The sequence below is a fragment of the Pongo abelii genome, chromosome 6 (genome assembly GCF_028885655.2).
Source record: "Pongo abelii isolate AG06213 chromosome 6, NHGRI_mPonAbe1-v2.0_pri, whole genome shotgun sequence".
NCBI classification, from domain to species: domain Eukaryota; kingdom Metazoa; phylum Chordata; class Mammalia; order Primates; family Hominidae; genus Pongo; species Pongo abelii.
The window spans coordinates 105,112,872-105,135,226 of record NC_071991.2 but is presented as its reverse complement, the minus strand read 5'-3'; the positions used below and the strand labels follow the sequence as shown (position 1 = coordinate 105,135,226).

The window sequence follows — 22,355 nt, the reverse complement described above, 5'->3', positions numbered from 1 at the left end:
AAGGGCTCATGTTAGCAGTGCTTGCAGTCTGGTTATAAGAGTGTGAATTGGAACAAACTTTCTGCATGGTAGTTTGACAGTGACATCAAAAGCTTTATACACACATATACGTATGTATATTTGTATATATGCGTGTGTGTGTGTGTATATATATATATACAGTCTTTGTATACATATGTGGTTATATGCACACACATATATGCTCTTTGGCTCATTATTTCTGTTCCATTTACTATATCCTAGTGAATAAGGCTATAAACAAAGATTTAGCAGAAATATTTATAATAGGCAAATATTATAAACCAAGTACACATCAACCAATAGAGAATTCATTAAATCAATTCTAGTTTCTACATTCAGACTAATACTATGCAGTAATTAAAAATACTGGTGTCCATCTTACAACACAGTGAGATTCCATCTCTACAAAAAATAAAATTAGCTGGGTATGTTGGCACATGCCTATAGTCTCTGCTACTGTGGAGGCTGAGGTGGGAGAATCAGCTTGAATCCAGGAGGCTGAGGCTGCAGTGGGCCACCATTGCACCACCGTACTCCAGCCTGGGCAACAGAGTGAGACATTGTCTTAAAAAAAGGAAAAAAAAAAAAACCATTACAAATTTTACCTTCTTTTCTCCAGACCCACTGAAGTGTATATATACCCCACTCTGGATCAGAACTCTCTTCAATGGTAACTTGGGGATGGAGGGAGGCCTTTCTCTCAACGGCCATGGCCAAATCTACAAAGAAGAAAATCACAAGTTTGCTTTATAGGAGACTCCAGGTGATCTTAATCTTGATAAAATATCACTAATTAAAAGTGCATTTGTTAGTACAGAAAGATGCCTGGAATGTATTGATCGAAATAAGAAAACAGTGTGATACTATTTTTGAAAATTATTTGTGCAAGGAAAAAGTATGGAAGAAAAGGCTCTTGAGAGAGGGGCCTCCCTTCATCCCCAGTGTCTTGCTCTGTTGCCCATGCTGGAGTGCAGTGGCGCAATCATGGCCCACTGCGGGTGGTATTATAGGTGATATTTTTCTTCATTTTTCCTGTCTGAATATTCTACTTTTTCTATAATAAGTATGTATTAACTGTGTAATTTTTAGAAGAAAAAGTTTCTAAATAAGAATGGGCAAAAAGTAGGTTAAAATTAAAATATGCAAAGGAAATTATATTTGTTTCCTCTTATTTCCCACAAACAGTTGAATTCTGTGATTTCAAAAAATGGCAAACATTAAGAGCAAACAAATATTTGTTAAAATGTTTATGCACTCTTATTTTTTGAGGATCTGGACAGTATGGTTATTTCGTATGTCTAAAGCATAAGAACCATTCAATAACTCTGAGCACTTTTACATGACATGTGATGATGGCAATTATTTCTTCTATCAGTGATTGACTTTAACCTTTTTTTAACCCAGTAGAATTGAATTTAATCATCTCCTGACAAAAGAATGCAATTTCAACTGACCCTTTTTTTGCACCTTGGTGAGTATTCGTTGTCAAAATCTATTTACTGCTTGTACTGTCCTAGAATATTTAGTGGAAATAGTTTTTAAACATATTCATTTCTTTCTTCTATAGTGCTGTATACTTGTATAGCTATTCTGTTGTTGTTGTGTAATTGTGTCAAGCAACTGAAAAATTCCACTCCAACATGTTTAGTATCCACATATAGCTATTTCTATCACTTTTTAATGGAATGTTATCTTCAGATAAGTAAAGTAAAATATTAAAGAACAGATAATAGTTTCAGTGTCTTAATTTACAAATACAATGCATCTAATTTTTTAAATAGCTATGCTTTCCATGTAACACTTGTCCCAGCAATGAGGTCTTGTGAAGAAGTTACAGGCAAAATTCCCTCTTCTAAGTAAGCAGCAGCTCTAAGCTAATAGGCCAAATTCTCCATGCTCCCGCCATCTTTAATAAGCTGAGAATAATTTGCATTAATCATAGAGAAGATGTTTCCAACAATTACTCTCTTTGATCTGACTTTTCTACGTCGAAAACAGGCCTGCCTTTGGTTACTGAGTACTAACTAAATTGCTTAGAATCTTCACTTCAAAGATTTATGCTGAATTTCTTTATGACAACAAGCCTTCAGAATCTCACCTTTTTTTTTTTCTTCACAATTTTCCAACCCTGAGGTAATTTTCCAGTTAGATTTGCTGGTAATGGTCCAGATGGTAAGCACTCATTTGTTCTCTGTTGAAAATCCCCTGCCTTGGAGAGGTGAGCCACAGCCCAGTGGGAACAGAAACTTGTCATTCATCTGGAGCCCTCAGTTCATCTTCCACATCCCAGGACTGGTCTCATTCAGAAAAATAGTTATTTTAACCTGCACCTGCCTTACATGTTCTCTTTGAAACTAAACCAATATCCAAAATCAGAAGGGACCACTGAGGATCACTCTACCTTCTCCCCAGCCTTTATATAGAATATCTTACTCACATCTTGCAAAAGTTCTAAACCGATCCACAGTTGCTGAGAGAGCCTTCCTCAATTAGGGGACTCCTCTCTCTGGAGAAGGAATCTTCTAAACTAAATTAGCTTGGGCAGAAAAGACCTCACTACAATCAATCGTACATTTCTAAATGTAAGCTTGCCCTGACCTAAACCAAACCTCTTGAGTTGCCGATGGTCAAACTCCCAAGCAGGTTAGCTACATATCATCAGCTTGGGAATTTTCCCATTGATAGTTTGAACATAGACACTTACATAAACACTGCAGCTTATTTAAACACTTAGTTTTGCCTTCTGACTGAGCAATATAAGGAGATATAATCATAAAAAGTACACTGCCCCATAGGTTTTAGGAACTTCACGCAAAGTGCAAACCTTATCTACATGCGTTCTTTTTTTTTTTTTTTTTTTTTAAGACAGAGTTTCATTCTTGTCGCCCAGGCTCGAGTGCAATGGTGTGATCTCGGCTCACTGCAACCTCCACCTCCCGGGTTCAAGCAATTCTCCTGCCTCAGCCTCCTGAGTAGCTGGGATTACAGGTGCTCCCACCATGCCCAGCTAATTTTTTGTATTTTTAGTAGAGACAGGGTTTCGCCATGTTGGCCAGGCTGGTCTTGAACTCCTGACCTCAGGTGATCCACCCACCTCGGCCTCCCAAAGTGCTGGGATTACAGGTGTGAGCCACCGTGCCAGGCCGCATTCTTGGTATTTTTTCTCACCCATTATAATCTGCATGAACGTATAAACATGTGTTTACATCCTCTAAAGCTCTGATGTGAACTCTAAAGTGTGAGAAAGCATCTCGTGTTTGAGAAAATTATGACAACATGCAGAAATACTAGAGAAATTATATAGTAACAGTAATTTCTATAAAACAACTCTTTACAGAAAATTTACTGTATATTTTCCTTAAATGACCAGATCTCCTAAATTCATTTTGGAATTTCATAACATTCATAAAATTCATAACATTCTATCTTCAGGTTGCGTCATTTTTTAGGAACGTGTTGATTGTCAAAAGACATAATCATGTTTCTTTTCTGAATTAATTCCAACCCGTTGCTAATGTGATTTGGCATTTGGAAACTTCATCCCAGGAAGGATATTGCTTAGTCTATGTTCAGGCATGAAACTTTAAGTTATTTACATTTCTAGTCACTTTTTACCAAATATTTTAGACAAGAAGTACATATTTGCACTTATAATATTACAGGAATAATAGTTCAATTTCCCTAAGTCCTGGAATATATTTTCTGGAAAAAAATTTCTGATGAAAACAAGTTTGGCCAAGTCAGGTTATAAAAACATGTTAAATCTCTAAGGCAACAATTCCAATTAAAAAAAAATCCAGGATGGAACTTGTCTAAAAGAATAAATCCCTGGAAGGGAAGTCTTCTTTTATTCACATGTAACATCAACGGAAATATTATACCTGATATTGTCCTTAAAAATCTTTGGTCTATTGGAGTCCAAACTTCTGAATAGCTATTTATCCTAGATACCAATTCTGGAAAACAAACAAACAGACAAAATATGAATGTGGGTTGCTGGTTAAATAAAAGTCCACATTAACCATTTATTATATCACAAAACAGCAAGTGTCCGATGGAGCTAGCTTTCTTCACATAGCTATCTCAGAGAAAGAGAAAGAAATGTGCCCTTCCTTTAGAATAATAATCTTTACATTGAGATTGAGAATAGAAAATTTCCTGTTCAAAGTGTCATTTAGTAACTTGTGTGGGTGGAGACATTATCACATTCTTAGCTGTAGAACTTATGATCCATGTCTGTTTCATGCCTAACGATACAAAATGACCAGATTAATAGTTCATGTGAATAATGTTTAAGTAAGAGAAATAACACGGTTTTTTCAATAACCATATAGGCTATTTTAGAGGTCAAACTGAAGGAAAGAAAGCCATTAAATGTAAAACAAGTTCATGAAAAGATTATTATATTTTTTAAACAGAGAAAACTGAGAAGAAACCAAGCTGATTTCACTGTATGGTTATTATTTCTTATTATAGGCCCATCCCTGTCACTCCTGTCTACTGAAATAAGCCTTGGCATAAATTTTCATGTCTCAAGGATAAAGTGTATAAGAGCAGCTAGAACATGTCACATGTGTATTTTTAGAGTCTGGGATTTGCTTGGTTTACCATCCAGAGGCTGATGGGGGTTGGGGATTGTTTGACTCTTTTACTTTTTATTTTGAAATAATTGTAAGGTCACACACAGCTGTAAGAAATAACACAGAGAGAGACCATATACCCTTCACCCAATTTCTCTCAGTCATAGCATCTTATATAACTATAGCACGATATCACAACCAAGAAATCAACACTGATGTCATTCACTGGCCTTATTCAGATTTCACCAGTTATACATGTACTCATGTGTGCATGTATTTGAGTCTATGCCATTTTATCACCATATAGATTTATGTGCCCATCACCACAGTCAAGATACAGAACAGTTCCACCACCTCAAGGATCCCTAGTACTACCCTTTTATAGCCACAACCACCTCCCTCCCCACCTGCCTTCCTAACCACTGACAACCACTAATCTGTTCTCTATCTTTACAATTTTGTCATTCAGTAATGTGATACAAATAGAATTATGCAGTACATAACCTTTTTTCACTCCGCACAGTTCCTTTCAGATCCATCCAAGTTGTTGCTTGTATCAATGGTTCACTACTTTTTTTTGCTAGGTTCCATAGTACAGATGTACCACACTTGGTTTAACCCTTCACCCAATGAAGGACATTGGGTTGTTTCCAGTTTTTTATTATTACAAATAAAGATGCTGTGGACATTTGTATAGGATTTTTGTGTGAACATAAGTTGTAATTTCTCTGCGATGAATACTCAAGAGTTCCCTTGCTGAGTTGCATGATCAGCACCTGCTTAGTTTTGTAAGAAATTACCATATTCTTCCTAGGAGTGCCTCTACCATTCTTCATTCCCACCAGCAAGGTATGCGGGATCTTCACATCCTTTCTAGCATCTGGTGTTATCACTATTTTTATCTTTGCTATTCTGATTGGTGTGTCGTGATATCTCAATGTGATTTGATTTGCATTTCCCCAGTGGCTAATGATGTTGAACCTCTTTTCATGTGTTTATTTGCCATCTGTGTATCTTCTTCACTGAAGTGTTCTGTTCATGTCACCTGCCATTTGCTCATTTGATTGGCTTTTTTAATGTTGAGTTTTGAAAGCTCTTATTAAATTGTAAGTACAAGAGCTTTGTTGGATATGTGGTTTGCAAGTATTTTCTCTTACTCCATAGTTTACCTTTTCACTTCTTCACAAGGTCTTTCTCAGAGCAAAAGTTTTTAATTTTGACACGGTCCAATTTTCTAAATTCTCCTTTTATGGATCATGTTTTTTTTTGGCAATTCTAAAAAGTATTCACCTAGCCCTAAATGCCAGATTTTCTCCTATGTTTTATATGAGTTTCATAGCTCTATAGTTTCACATTTTACATTTAAGTCTATGCTAAAGTTTTTAATTAATATTAATATAAGGTGTGAGGTTTTGCTTGCAGTTCATTTTTTCTTTTTCTTTTTTTGGCTGTGGATCCAATTGCTCCAGCACCATTTATTGAAAAGGCTGTTCCTCCTCCATTGAGTTGCATTTGCACCTCAAAAATCAGTAGGACATATTTTTGTTGGTCTATTTCTGGGTTCTCTATTCTGTTCCATTGATCTAGGTGTCTATTCCTCTGCCAAAATCGCAGTTTCTTCTTTATTATAGCTATATAGTAAGACTTCATATTGAATAGAGCTATTCCTTCGCCTTTATTTTCCTTTTTCAAAATGTTTTAGCCATTCTAGGTCCTCTGCCCATCCATCTAGAGGCTATTTTACGTCTACAAAATTATCGCTATCATTTTGAATTGCAATAAAGAGAAAACTAGTGCTTAGATTTGGCCTCCAGAATCAAACAGGATCCTAATGCTTTAACTGAATTAACAATAAAATAATATTGTCCTTTTCACATATAGTTTTTTAAAAGAAAAAATAAAACTATTTCTATAAGTGTCAGAGGCATGTGAACCAGAACAACTCCATCTTGAATAGCAGCTGGGTAAAATGAGGCTGAAACCTACTGGGCTGCATTCCCAGATGGTTAAGACATTCTAAGTCACAGGATGAGATAGGAGGTCAGCACAAGATACAGGTCATAGAGACCTTGCTGGTAAAACAGGTTGCAGTAAAGAAGCCGGCCAAAACCCACCAAAGCCGAGATGGCCATGACAGTGACCTCTGGTTGTCCTCACTACTACACTCCCATCAGTGCCACGACAGTTTACAAATGCCATGGCAACATCAGGAAGTTACCCTATATGGTCTAAAAGGGGAAGACATGAGTAATCCACCCCTTGTTTAGAATATCATCGAGAAATAGCTGTAAAAATGGGCAACCAGCAGCCCTTGGGGCTGCTCTGTCTATGGAGTAGCCATTCTCTTATTCCTTTACTTTCCTAATAAACTTGCTTTCACTTTACCATATGGATTCGCCCTGAATTCTTTCTTGTGTGAGGTTCAAGAACCCTCACTTGGGGTCTGGGTCGGGACCCCTTTCCTATAACATAAGTGGCTACCCCCAAAATACAGTAGACACTCATTATATATATGTTTAACTTTGTGTGTTAACTTTAGATCTTAACCCCCAGTAGGATTCCACTTTGTTTTATTCAATCTTCCCAACAATTAACAAATCCATTAATAAATTATTGCTTACCAAAGTGTATTAGATAACATGACAGAAGAAACCCTGCAGGAAAGAACTATTTCAGATCACCCTACTTGCCCCTCATGCCCGTATAGATGTTTAACAGTTATCTTAACTCGGAATGATTGGAATGCTTGCTCATTTGCATGTAGAGTTTCCTTTGTTTCCTTCTTTATCTAACTTGATAGTTCTCAAACGTTATGTTAGGATTTGTCTACACAAAACTATGTATGCTGTACTATATAGGTAATTTATGAAATTTTCCAGAATAATTTGATTATATGGATTTATAAATTAATTCCTGAGATTTAACTTTAAATTCAATCTCTAAGTAAGACATGTTGACCTCCCCACTTCCAAAATGATAGGATTGTTTTTGGTGTTGCTTTTGAGATAGGGTCTTGCTCTGTCACTCAGGCTGGATTGCAATGGCACCATTATAGCTCACTATAGACTTGAATTCCTGGGCTCAAGCAATCCTCCCGCCTCAGCTTCCTGAGTAGCTGGGACTACAAGCATGCACCACCATGCCTGGCTAATTTCTTTTAATTTTTTTGTGGAGATGGGAGTCTCACTATATTGAGGAGGCTGGTCTTGAGCTCCCGGCCTTAAGTACTTCTCCCACCTCAGTCTCCCAAGTGCTGAGATGTACAAGCATGAGCCAATGCACCTGGCAAAATTCATAGGGTTTTTAAGACTGGAAGACACTTAAACAAAATTGAGTTTAGGATTTCCCAAGTGTTTTCCTAGTATTGCACAAAATGTTAACCTGATTTGAATAAAAAATGCCTTCCATGGCGAAATAAATTTGGGAAATGCTAGACTAAACAACTTTAAAGAGTTTTGTTTTGTTCGTTTTATTTTCATGGAAGCATCTCTTGGACTTTCATATGCGGGTGTCCATTGTAAATAAGAGAGGGATACAGAATGCAGTATCTTTCAAGTGTATTTTTCTTGGCATCTCTTTTTGATGGAGAATCCTGCTGATATGGAGTTCAGTTCAACACATTTTAGAAGTATTTATCTTTAATCCAAATCTGTATTTTGAAATACAGATTTCAAAAGACTCAAAGAGTTATTACACCTCATGCCACCCAGCAAGCAAAGTAGGGACCATTTGTCATCTATTAACAAACTTAAAAGTCTGATACATCTTTGGCCAATATTAAATAAATACATAACTTTCCCCCTTAACCAGTCATTTCTGCAGGCCCTGTGCTATCCTTAGACTGCCTTCCGTGTAAGCTATTTCTGTTGTGTTCAAGGGTGGCTCAGTTACTCAAAAGCTCAAGATGACTGCAACAGGGGTGCCTGTCATCCCACCACTGGCGATCTCCTGGTGGGCAGGAACATGCAGCTTACGGCTTCTTCTACCTGTGGGCTGAGCAGAGCCCAGAAATACTGCATCCTCAGTTACCTAGAGGTTGGTTGGCTCTTTGTTTATTTGCTGGGACATTATTTAATCAATGATGTAGATTTTTCCAGGTACACCTGGGGCTACTCAGACATTAAAGGAGACAATTTCCTTCCTAAACAATGGAGACACTGGTGCAGTTGTCCCTCAGTATCCATGGGGCATTGGTGCCAGGACTCTTTCCCCAAACACCGAAATCCATGGATGCTCAAGTCCCTGATCTAAAATGGCATAGTATTTACATGTAACCTACCTATATCCTCCCATGTACTTTAAATAATCTCTAGATTACTTGTAATACCTAATATAATGTAAATGTTATGTAAATAATTATTACACTACATCTTAAAATTTGTGTTCTTTTGATTGTTATATTGTTATTTATCTTATTTTTATTTGATTAGGGACAGGGGTCTCACTCTGTTGCCCAGGCTGGAGTGTACCTCAGCCTCTGAAGCAGCTAAAAATACAGGCATGCACCACCACACCTGGCTAATTTTAATTTTGTCTTTTTAGAGACAGGGTCTCACTATGTTACCCAGGCTGGTCTCAAACTCCTGGCCTCAAGTGATCTTCCCACCTCAGCCTCCTGAGTTGCTGGGATTACAGGCTAAGCCACTGGGCCTACCCTGTTATTGTTTTATTGTTGTTATTTTTTCCCAAATATTTTCAATCCTTGGTTGGTTGAATCCACAAATATGGAACTTGCAGATACAGAAAGCCAACTTTCATATAGTTCAAAGTCCAGGAAACCTTAACTAATCAAAAATAAGGAAGATTTGCTTAATTTCCATTTCCTGTTACCTTCAGAATGAGACATAAAAGTCTTTTTGGTTAATCTTTGTAGGGAATTGCTATAAAATTTACTAGTCTACTTGGCTACCTTAGCCACTCCCATAGAGGAAACCTAATTGACTCATTTAATGAAGTTTGAAGATTCATCAGGGCCTGCTGCCATTATGCTGAACATGAGTCCTCATTGCTCTGCCTTGAGATGGAAGAGGTGTAGAACTTTGAATTGATTGTACACCAACATAATACCACTTGGAAGTTATACTGTCTAAAAATCATAAATTCCCAATGTGAACATATTTTTATGCCTTTTCCCCTTAAAGACTAGTTTTATAAAAGGATAAGTGGCTTTTCAGGTTTCTTTTCCTCTCCATGTACTGGCAGCAGAACAAGCATCCAAGGTCACCTGAGTATCGTCCCTACTGAAAACCCTGAGGTAATCACGTCCACCCCTTAAATGAGAGGATGTGCAGGAAGGAAGTTGGACATAAGCCTAATGTTAGTGGTCCAGGCTTTTCCATGTATTGTTCATTTAAAGCAACTGTTTAAGTCTCTGGGAAATGCTTTGTATTCAAATTGGTTTCTAGTAAAAGGTGACTATTATAAATAAGTGGAGACAATAGTTGGGTGCATATCACTGTTCTAAGTTTGGGAAGTACTTGTGTAAGAAAGCAAATTCTCTACATGTGCAAGGAAATTACATGGTGGAAGTTCTGCTCAACTCTAGGCCAGGTGACTACCTACTCCAGGTGCTGTGGACAAAGAAGTGGTTCTCAACTCAATTTATTTTTTAGATAGGGTCTCACTCTGTCACCCAGGCTGGCATGCAGTAGCATCATCACAGCTCACTGCAGCCCCAACCTCCCAGACTCAGGTGATCTTCCCACCTCAGCCTCCCAAGTAGGGGAGGCTACTCCACCTACTGGTGGAGTAGGCAAGCACCACTATGCCCTGTTAATTTTTGGTATTTTTATAGAGACCAGTCCCACTATGTTGCCCAAGCTGGTCTCCAACTCTTGGGCTAAAGTGATCCGCCTGCCTCAGCCTCCCAAATGCTGGAATTGCAGGCATGAGCCACCGCCACTTTCCAATATGAGCACCACCCATCTTGTTCTCCCACTGGCATTTGCTTACTGTTGCCTGAGCCAACATACTCTGATGGTAATTAGAAATTGGTGTTCTTATATCTCAAAGTTATACCACCAAAAATAGAAGTAACTCCAACTGTGGAGGCTTCTTTTGTCTAGAGAATGACAGAAATATTAGAAAGCTTAGAGCTGGAAAAAACCTCAAAATATTTCAGGCTGACAAAGTGTATTACAGAAGGGGCTACGACCACTGGTCTAGACAAACATTCACGCAGCATAGAGGATGATTTTTTCCCATCTGTTATCTAAGAAAGAGCTACCAAGCAAAACATTTTGTTCAGAAGCTTCCAGTCAACATTGACCTACTAAATTATCCAAGATTTAGTAGCCACAACTAAGCATCCTCTGAAGCCAACCTCATCAAAGATTATACTTCTAAAATGTTAACCAAAAAAATGGTTCACAAGCCCTGAAGTTAAACATTTTCTCAAGTAATTTCCATAGTATTATTGGAAATTATTTGAAGACCATTACTTCTGATAGAATCACAAAGCTTCTACTGGTCACTGGGATGAGCCTACCCCTGTGCAAAATTTATTCAGATCCATTTTGCCTTAATTTTCAAAAGGCATTTTGGCTTTCTTCAACCATAAGGCCTATAGTGACCAATGATGCTAAGATACACTGATTATATGAATCTCTTGAAGGGTTGATTTGTTTTGACAGACTGTAACTGAAATAATCATTAAAATCATCCTGCATTTAATAAATTTTACTGAACATCTACTATGTACCACACACTATTCTAGGTTATGGGGATACAGCAATAAACAAAACCAAGTCCTTGCCTCATTCAGTTTTTATTCTCATTATAGAGACAGACAATAAACCAACAACTGTATAATATAGCCTCAAGTAGTGATAAGGGCTTAGGAAATACATAAAGCAGGACAAAAAATAGAGAGTGGCAGAGGCCTACGGGGGTGAAAAGATGGTGGCATTTTAATAGGGTAGTCAGGGAAAGGCTCTTTGAAATGAAGGCATTCAAACAGAAACCTGAAAGAAGGGAAGGAGCAAGAGATAAGACTAACTGGGAGGAAGAACAACTTGAACTCTTCTGACTCTAAGTGCTTAAAAAATAGCAAGAAGCACGTGTAGCCAGAGTCAAGAGAGTGAAAAGCCAAGTAGACATAAAGGCAAAGAGGTGGCCTTGGCCAGATCATGTTGGGCCTTGTGAGCCATGGCTAGGACATACAAGCAACGTGCACTGAGTGCCACCAGCTGAGAACCTACGCTGTTGTAGGCAATTTCCAGCACAGAAGGTTATAATGATCAGCCCCCGCTTCCCAGAAGCTTTGCAAAAGAGCTCCTTCAGAGTCCTCTGAGTATTAGCCAGGAATAACTGCAGGCCACTGACAGTGCTTTGGAAATCCTTGTAGAGCCCCTTAGGAGTTTCAAGTATAGCTGCAAGTAGATGTATTAAATTAAGCAAACTCGAAGGCCAGGCTTTGCTGTTGTAACCTTCAAAAATCCATCCTAAGCAGGCCGGGGCGGTGGCTCACACCTGTAATCCCAACACTTTGGGAGGCCAAGGCAGGCAGATCACTTGAGGCCAAGAGTTCAAGACCCAGCCTGGCCAACATGGTGAAAACCTATCTCTAATAAAAATACAAAAAAATAGCCAGGTGTGGTGGTGCATGCCTGTAATCCCAGTTCCTCGGGAGACTGAGGCACAAGAATCTCTTGAACCCAGGAGACTGCAACACTGCACTCCAGCCTCAGTGACAGAGTGAGACTCTGTCTCAAAAAAAAAAAAAAAAATCCTAAGCAAAACTAGTTCCAATTCACTAAGACCTTCTAAGAGGTCTATTTCTAGTTTTTTATTTCTTCATATTAGTTGTGTACAGTTTAAAATAACTTCCAGATCCTCTGCCTCTTATATGACAGAAAATTAGTTTTGCATAAATTTGCATTTTTATTCCAAATATATAAATTTATAAAATTTTAGTTCATAGTTTATTGTTGTACTTAGGCACCTATTGATAGGCATTTTGATGTCTTGTTATTTCCTCTGCTTTTTATTTTTAGCCAGTTTGGAAAACAAATATAGTAAGTACAGCTTGCCTTTAATTTAGCCCAACAATATGTAATTCCAATTTTTATTTTTAATTTTAATGATGGTGTTTTCCAGGGGGAACAAAAATGCTTCATCTGTGACTCTAGATTTCCATATGATCCGTACGCCCAACCCAACAGCCACACCATTGAGAATGTCATTGTAAGTTTTGAACCAGACAGAGAAAAGAAATGGTGGCAATCTGAAAATGGTATGATTTAAGTTCCTTTCCAGTTGTTTATTTCTTCAATATTTTAATATGACATCTTATTCCTTGTATGGTTTTAATAATGTCACAGCAAAGTATTATATTGGAATGGAACAGTATACTCCAAGAATATAGAGACCCATGTAAGAATACAATTTATTTTCATTTTAACAAGAATACTTTCCTTTACAGGAAAATCAAAGTGTATTTTAAGCACATAACTCAGAATGTTTCACTCTTTCCATGTGGAAGAAAGTATCTCTGCATCCTTTTGTTCTTTGTAAAAAAATAAGAAGAAGAAGAAAGTTTATGAAGTGTTGGTAAATTAAGCCTAATACAAAACACTGATATAAACTGAATGAATAATGCCAAGGGAAGTCTGAGAGTTAGCGCCAAGTGCTTTTTCCTTCAACACATGAAGGGAAAGAGAAAAAGAATATTTTGCTTCTTACTGTAAGCCAAAGTAAAATCTCTGAATTGAAAGGATAGCTGGCTACGGACTGAAGTTCTTTCCTTCCTGGATGTATGCCTTTCTCTCTTTGTGAACAATTGTGATATTGAGCCTACATTGGCGCTGACCATCCAGATTCCTAGATGCTCACTATAAATGTGGACCTGATCAGGGATCCTCATGTCCCACCCCCAGTCATGGGCCTCATGTGCCCGAACGTACGTCCATCCAGGCCGGACTTTCCTAATGCAGGCTTGTATACTCTTGATGACCCCTCTTTAACACTAGTCAGAACTCTTCAGTTTTCCTTAACCCCCACAAGATGATTTCATTCACTACATTGCTATGTGTTGAACTTTGGACTATAATTCCTCTATTCTCTACAAACTCCTGAATGTATTTCCTTTAGGAGATTTTAGACCATTAGAAGGGAGTGTAGGAATAATCATAATATATGAGATAGTTTAGGGCAAGCATAGTATGAGGTTGTTTTATTTATGCCATCCACTTGACCAGTGATTGACTGGTGTCTACTAAATGTCATTTCATTTTGGATCCTAGTTATTGATCTCCAGCTGGACTCTCCTTAATGAATGTGAGGTGTTTTTTTCCACAGCCACCTGTCCTCCTGATGAATGGTGCCATTTTTGCTTAATGACTGTTTTGACCCCCACATCTAACATTTGTTCCACATCTCCTCACAAAGGGAATGTCACTCTGTCCAAGCCAATGACATAGAGCAAGGATTCTCAACCAAGAACCTTAGAGAGAGGGACAGATCTGTTTCCTAGAAAGGGTTAGGACCCTTGACACTCAGCCTGCAATGTGGCTGCCCACTCAGCAGCAAACACGTACCTAAGCTTTTCACCCTAGAACTCTAGGCTGAACCCCAATTCACTGTAGTGCAGTCACTGTTGTCTGGAGCCATACTGTCCTGTGTGAGCACTTGAAATATGTCTAATCCAAATTGAGATGGGCTGGAAGTGTAAAAACACCCCAGACTTCTAAGACATAGTTTTGGGAGAAAATGTATAATAAAGAATCACTGATTTTCTGGCAGGGTGCGGTGGCTCACACCTGTAATCCCAGCACTTTGGGAGGCCAAGATAGGCAGATCACTTGAGCTCAGGAGTTTAAGACCAGCCTGGCCAACATGGCAAAACCTTGTCTCCACTAAAAATACAAAAATTAGCCAGGCATGGTGGAGCAAGCCTGTAGTCCCAGCTACTCAGGAGGCTGAGGCAGTAGAATCCCCTGACCCGGGAGGCAGAGGTTGCAGTGAGCCAAGATCCTACCACTGCACTCCAGGCTGGGGGACAGAGCAAGACTCTGTCTTTAAAAAAATCACTAATTTTTAAAATATTGATTATATGTCAAAATAATTTTTAAATATGTTCGTTTAAGTATATTATTACAAACAAATTTACCTGTTTCTTTTTACCTTTTTTAATGTGGCTGCTAGAAAATTTGAAATTACATACATGTCTCATATTCTATTTCTGTTGGACAGTGCTGCTCTAGAGAGATCTGGGCTTCTCTTGTGTCCAGGTTAGGGCTGATACCCCACATCTGTGCTAGAGATGGATCATAACCAGCTCAGTGCAAAACCCTGACCAGGGTACCTCTGCCACCACCACAGCCACAAAGGAGCCCACAGGTCCCCACTCCAAGGGGAATATTCCAAGCTGTGTTATATGCCAGGTGACAATGAAATTCTAGTTCAAATGACTGTTAGCAGCTCTTGAAAGAAACGGGTGCATTGGTTTTTACCATCCTCTGGCTAGCTAGCTCATGTTTATGTGTAGTCAAGATTTCAGTACAAGGAAATGAACCCTCTCTTTCTCTCTTTCCACCTAGGACAAATGTCCTGAAACTCCCTTGGTCGTATGTAATGCTGCCACATAGTGGCCATGTGTGTTGCCACTAAAACACAGATGTGGGCACAGTCAGGGTGAAACCTATCCTGCTCTGCACACCTCCTGGGCTTGGAGTGGCATGGGATACCACTCCAACAGACTGGGAAGAGTGATCATCAGCCTTGTGGCATCAAAAAGATTTTATTACAGATAAGCCACAGTGGGGAATTAACACGATAAGCAGGAGTCTCTCAAAATCACTGATTTTCTTCTTTCTGGATTCTTCCTTAGGTCTTGATCATGTCAGCATCAGACTGGACTTAGAGGCATTATTTCGGTTCAGCCACCTTATCTTGACCTTTAAGGTACAGACAAATAGGCTTGCTGCCCCTCTTTTATCTATTCCCCAAATGCTCAGTGTTTATCTGGAATTTCACTGCCTTGCTTCCTTGCAGTGAACAAAAACAGAAAAAGTTCAGACTTGACCTTTGCCACCTGAGCTTTGACTCTTACATGAAGAAAAAAACCCACTTTTTAAAAATCAATGACCATGACTATATGATTTTTTAAAAAATTAGAAGACACAGAGAAAAGGAAAACTCCTAGTACTGAGGTGATAGGAACCACAAGAACTGTAAAGATAATTTTTGGGAGTAAAGGGCAAGAACTGGAAATTATTTAGGTAAAAATGGAAAGGTTGTAATCAAGGGGAAAGAAAAATTAAAAGAGTCTTTACTAAGGTTAGTCAGATGCCAGAGAAAATCATTGTGCTATAGTGCTTCTTTAATCATTCAGGGAAATTCTAATTTTGATGTCAGACTTTATGCTCATTTTGGTAAGAAAAAATGAATATGAAATTTAAAAAATGAAAAAAAGGACACCAGTCTTTGTCTCCAAAGAATTCACAATCTAGTCATGGATAGAAACATATAAATATAATAGAAAATTGTAATACAAAGTGATAAGTACAGAATTAGTGGGATGATTGATTTAAAATGCTGGGGAATTTAAGAGGCTAAATCTGCTGTGGGGAACCAGGATAAACTTCATGGATAGGGTTTGAAGGATGTATAAGAGTTTGCCAGAGGAAAAGCATGCTTGGCAAAGAGAATCACAACAAATTGTTGTAAAATATTAACTACATTAGCTTTTCAATTTATATGCCATCTTTCTTCAATTAATAATTCACAAAGCCATAAATATCTTTACAATGTAATTAGATTATGAGGACAAAGTGTGTAATACTGTAATACTCATAAATACTGAAAAGAGACTGTGGTGTGTGTATTGTGTAGTAGATTTTAAAAGATAGACCTTGCCAGGAACAGTGACTCACACCTATAATCCCAGCATTTTGGGAGGCTGAGGTGGGCGTTTGAGCCCAGGAGTTTGAGAACAGCCTGGGCAACACGGCAAAACTCTGGCTCTACAAAAAAAATTATCTGGGCATGGTGGCATGCACCTGTAGTCCCAGCTACTCAGGAGGCTGAGGTGGGAGGATCACCTGGGCCTGGGAAGTTGAGGCTACAGTGAGCCAAGATCATGCTACTGCACTCCAGCCTGGGCGATAGAGTGAGATCCTGTCTCAAAAACAAAACAAAACAAACAACAAAAAGATACATCTAAAGTTTTTAAAAATGGAATTAGAAAATATAAATATTCAATCTGAAGTTGATAATAAAATCTGCCTTTGTGAAATGTGCCAACTTTTACTCATTTTTCCTAGACTTTTCGGCCTGCTGCAATGTTAGTTGAACGTTCCACAGACTATGGACACACCTGGAAAGTGTTCAAATATTTTGCAAAAGACTGTGCCACTTCCTTTCCTAACATCACATCTGGCCAGGCCCAGGGAGTGGGAGACATTGTTTGTGACTCCAGATACTCGGATATTGAACCCTCAACAGGTGGAGAGGTAGCATTTCCTTCCTTGTATTTATTTTATATAAATTAAACTTTTTAAAAGTGTAATTAACTTAAATGAAAAACTTTTGATAGTGTTTACTGTAATGTAAGTTGGGCTGTTGCTTTTTTAAAAATGAAAGTGTCTAAATTGAAATGAGTCCCATATAAATACTAAATATGTTTTTAGAAGCAATCCTGCACAAGAGTGCTCAGCTGAAGGTGGGCGTGGGATAAAACTTAAACGGGGCACCATGGCACCAGGCACCCAGAAGAAGGAACGCCCATTTCTAATGCTTGCAAAGGAGCCATGTAAGCTAGCAGCAGCCTGGCATTAGCTATCTCATCCCCGTGCTCTGTAAACCACCACCCCAGGAGAATCTGCCAGGAACATCCCTCTGAGCAAAGCTGGTGCCTGACAGAAGGTTGGAGTGAGTGGGATTGAACAGGTACTATTTTATCAGGTAGAGCAGAAAGAATTAGTGGCAGAAGACAGCTCCAGAATTCACTACCAAATCCGAATTGATCATGGCTTGCCAAATTATCCGTCACTCCATCCCAACCCAGCATAAGCACTCTCTTTGCCTTTTCTGCCTGTATGAACCACTTGTACATAAAGAGCCGGAAATGACTGATAATACCTTTCATTTATTTCTGCTCCTGGTACTTCTATTCATATGGTAACCCAAATGATAATCTGTATTCTATGCCAGCTGGGAAGCAATGGCTCAGCCTTTTTGTAAGATCAGGGTCTCTTCTGTAAGAGTGCATTTCACGGTCAGGTGTGATGGCTCACATCTGTAATTCCAGCACTTTAGGAGGCTGAGGCAGGAGGATCACTTGAGCCTGGGAGTTCGAGACCAGCCTGGGCAACATAGGGAGAACCCCACCTCTACAAAAATCTTTAAAAATTAGCTGGGCGTGGTGGTCCATGTGTGTGGTCTCAGCTACTTGGGAGGCTGAAGTGGTAAGATTGCTTGGGCCTGGGAGGTTTGAAAAAAAAAAAAAAAAAGAGTGTGTTTGACAATTACGTTTTCGCGTAATATACTATAAATTTATATTTGTTTTACAGGTTGTTTTAAAAGTTTTGGATCCCAGTTTTGAAACTGAAAACGCTTATAGCCCCTACATCCAAGGTATGAATTCCTTTATATTTTTCATTTCAGCTTTAAAAAAATTTCACGTTTGGCATATTCCTTGTAATTGCTTTTCTTTTTTTTTTTTCTTGAGACGGAGTCTTGCTCTGTCATCCAGGCTGGAGTCCAGTGGTGTGATCTCAGCTCTTTGTAACCTCCGCCTCCTGGGTTCAAGCAATTCTTGTGCCTCGGCCTCCCGAGTAGCTGGGATTTCAGGCATGCACCACCATGCCCAGCTAATTTTTGTATTTTATGTAGAGACAGGGTGTCGCCATGTTGCCCAGTCTGGTCTTGAACTCTTGAGCTCAAGGGATCCTCCTGCCTCGGCCACCCAAAGTGCTGGGATTACAGGCGCAAGCCACCGCACCAGGCCTGTAATCGCTTTTCTATAGTATATTAAGTGTATATCAGTCAAGAAGAGTCCCTTGAACTGATGCACCTCAAATTCACTTTGATTCATTATTTTCCTTTCTTTAGACCTTGTGACATTGACAAACCTGAGGATAAACTTTACCAAGCTCCACACCCTTGGGGATACTTTGCGTGGAAGGAGGCAACATGATTCCCTTGATAAATACTACTATGCTCTGTACGAGATGATTGTTCGGGGAAGCTGCTTTTGCAATGGCCATGCTAGCGAATGTCGCCCTATGCAGAAGATGCGGGGAGATGTTTTCAGCCCTCCTGGAATGGTGAGTTATTAATCCGAAAGAACAGTGGGCTGTCCTACCTGCCTTTCACTGTCCTGGTGCTATATATAGATGAGACACTCCACATGGAGATCAACAAATCTAAGTGCCAATTTTATGCTGAGATGGGTACCATTCAACCTATCCTGATAGGCCACCTAGGGTCCTCCAGTTCCTCCAGCCACAGGTGCTTGTGGATTCTGCGGCATATGGACATCATTGAACTAGTGAGCAGAATTTATACTTTAGGATTTCAAGATACTTCATCTTGCCCTCTTTTCATTTATTTTGTAGAGCATGGAGATTTGGTGGGGAGGGATCATATTGGGTTGGTGCAAAAGTGCTGTTTTTGCCAACACTTTTAATTGCAAAAACCGAAATTACTGTTGTACCAACCTAATAATTTCACATTCATTCTCTCACAAAAATCTACTGAAGGACTTTTGTGTGCAAGACCCTGTAGTCAATGCTAAGGTGTTTCAGCAATATCTGATATCGTAAAATGTTCAATCCAAGTAGCATTCTTACACTGGGAATGGCTGTGTCTTAATACGGCAGATCTCTCTCATCTGGGGGGACTAGCCTTAAAAGACATTGTAGAAGAGTTGCAGTTTTATGCAGAGCCCCAGGGAGTGTGTCTACTAAATAAATGTCAACTGTTTATTAGGCCATAATTATACAAGGCTTAATGTTGAGCTAGTGTGCCTTCCCGTTCAGCTACCTCTGTTTCACTGGAAACAGAGCTTCTCTCTCGCATGTGAGCCATTTAGAGCATTTTTGGGAAAATCCAGGAGAATCACATGGCTTTCCTCAGCTTCGTTCCCTTTTCTAACTCCCTATTTTCTCTTATGCTCCTAACCAATCCCATATACTACTCTCCCCCAACTCCCCACAAACCCCCTAGCCATCCTGCCCCTCATTTTATTGAGGGCTGCAATGTGCTGCCCTGAAACTAGAACTCAGAAAAGCCAAAAAAAAAAGTATTGTATTTTAGAAGTTCACTGAACTTTTAAAATTTTTATAAAGTTTAAAGCTAGTTAAGAAAATAATAGAAGATAATCAAGGTTGGTATTGTAATTAACATATGGGAAACTAAGGATCAGAGAGGTACCAGGACCTGGTATTTCATTTCCCATTTAAAGAACCCCAACGTCCCCAAGGACAAGCCCTCTTTCAACGCTCTATTTATTGCACAATGCAGGTTCACGGTCAGTGTGTCTGTCAGCACAATACAGATGGTCCGAACTGTGAGAGATGCAAGGACTTCTTCCAGGACGTTCCTTGGAGGCCAGCTGCAGACCTCCAGGACAACGCTTGCAGATGTGGGTGAAACTCAGTTCCCTGCATAGACTGAGTGTGCTCTGCATTTCCTTATTTTGAGAAACACTTCGTTCACTTCTGTGGGGCTGCAGGCACCAAAGTGGGGAGGCTGTCCTCCCAGCTCCTATAGTGTGATATCCCGATGTTCCCAATTATCCCACATAGAAGAATCGCCAACTTCTCCAACCCTCCCACCACAAATTAAGTTTAATTTTAAAAATGAAACAGTAAGCATGTTGTGTGGCACCCTTCCAGTAGAGGGATGGAGCCATCTAATGGCAATATCAGTGGGGACAAGGCAACTTCAAGAATTTGGTGAACACTAGGCTTGGTTCAGAGATCTGTACTGCCATCCTGAACAGTCATATATTCCATGAACGTGAACTTAAACCCATCTGTAGGATAATAGGAGAAATGAGGCCCAGGAATGAGTTTGACAGGCCATTGTATTGTTTTAAATAAAATACTCAGGCTAATAAAATGCTGGTTTTGTTTTGGCTAACATGTTTGCTGCCTCTGAATTTTAATGAACTTCCAAACAAATTTGTTATTCAATTTCTTTTCCCAGACTAGGAAAAACAGAGTTTAAGGGAATGAAATGTCCCTAGAAGAGCTCTAATAAAAAAGCCTCATCCATGAGAGTCACAGTATACAAGACCCGGGAAAACGCAGCCTGACCTTAGACTGTTTACAGGAAAAGAACCAAAAAGACAAACAGTGTAGACATTACCATAAAGACAAATTCCTCCAAACAGACTGCCTTTCCCTCCAGGCCTCTGGCCTAGCCTCAGATGAGATAAAATTGACCGCAGCCCTTGCAGCTCTCTGCTCCTGTGGAAAGAGGGGCCAGGCCGGTTGAGCTCTGCCGTCTTCTCTAGGAATCCCAGAGCATGCAGAACATGTCATGTAAAAATTTCAGTTGCACAAAGCATAAGTCAGTAAATGCATCCTTTAATGAACACCACAAATATTGCACTCTGTGGCTTTAGATCACCGAAATGATTTACTTTTGTTCACTTGATTTTTAAAAACTACATATTTAACGTATAGGGAGCACATTTTATAGAAAGCGTAGGAGCAGAATCAGAGTGTTAGAACGATCCCCCGAGGACACACATTTTGGCCCTTTGTTTGGTGCATCTATACAAAGAACACGAAATGGCAGGAGGACAAGGAGGACTAGCGGGTGCCCTGACCAGTGCGGGGGCACTGGCTGTGCCACCCGAGGCCTTAGTCTACCTCTCAGTCACTCTCTTCTCCTTTCAGCGTGCAGCTGTAACAGCCACTCCAGCCGCTGTCACTTTGACATGACTACGTACCTGGCAAGCGGTGGCCTCAGCGGGGGCGTGTGTGAAGACTGCCAGCACAACACTGAGGGGCAGCACTGCGACCGCTGCAGGCCCCTCTTCTACAGGGATCCGCTCAAGACCATCTCAGATCCCTACGCATGCATTCGTGAGTCCCCGGGCTCTACCTGGATCCTACCCACTGTCTGAGCAAAGTTCAGTTTGATCTTACTGGAGCTGCCTGCGCCCCCTCTGCTTAACGGCATCTCCAAACTACCCTATTTTGGAGAGTGGAGGATTGCAAAAATACCTCAGCTTTAAGAGCTCGTCCTTCTGCAAACAAGTTGATCCAAATAATCTGTGTCTGTCCTGGTAGTTGGGAAATTATGCAGGATTCCACCAGGAGAGGCAGACACCTTAAGTATCATGGAAGCCTGCTGGGGGAGGAACCAAAGTGGTAAATTGGCTAAAACATTCGACTGGCTGTAGACACTTCAATTTTGCTGTTAAGATGCATAAGCTAACATGTTACTTATCTTGCACTTTTTAAAAACCTTTAAAAATCTTTTATCTTGAATTCAACTTCTTAAATGAAATATTTCAAGCATGTATAAAAATAATAGAGAATAATATAATATACACCCTTATACCCCACCATCAGCTTTCTCTAAAACAGTCTTAGCCTGTCACTCTTGGGACTTTCTTTAATAAAACATGACAGGCACTATATTGATGTCTCAGGTACACAACTGTCCCATTTGTCTACCCTCCTTGCTAGTGGTAAACTCATATATTTTGCATTATCATGATTTTTTGTCACACTTTCACATGTGTTTTTATCTATGAACAATATATGTTGACATGTTTTCAAAGTTTAGATAGAT

General features: G+C 39.5%; 1 protein-coding gene across 2 annotated transcripts in view; it reads left to right on the top strand.

Annotated features, from left to right (window-relative positions):
* Positions 1–1,458: 1,458 nt before the first annotated feature.
* LAMB4 (laminin subunit beta 4) overlaps positions 1,459–22,355 on the top strand; it is a 99,578-nt gene continuing 78,681 nt past the window's right edge. For both annotated transcript variants that reach the window (XM_024249888.3, XM_054559653.1), the window contains exons 1-9: positions 1,459–1,492; positions 8,479–8,636; positions 12,699–12,834; positions 15,430–15,503; positions 16,865–17,053; positions 18,113–18,176; positions 18,654–18,868; positions 20,067–20,187; positions 21,452–21,640. In XM_024249888.3, coding sequence (XP_024105656.2) covers positions 1,459–1,492; positions 8,479–8,636; positions 12,699–12,834; positions 15,430–15,503; positions 16,865–17,053; positions 18,113–18,176; positions 18,654–18,868; positions 20,067–20,187; positions 21,452–21,640 — 1,180 coding nt within the window. The remainder of the gene's footprint in view (positions 1,493–8,478; positions 8,637–12,698; positions 12,835–15,429; positions 15,504–16,864; positions 17,054–18,112; positions 18,177–18,653; positions 18,869–20,066; positions 20,188–21,451; positions 21,641–22,355) is intronic.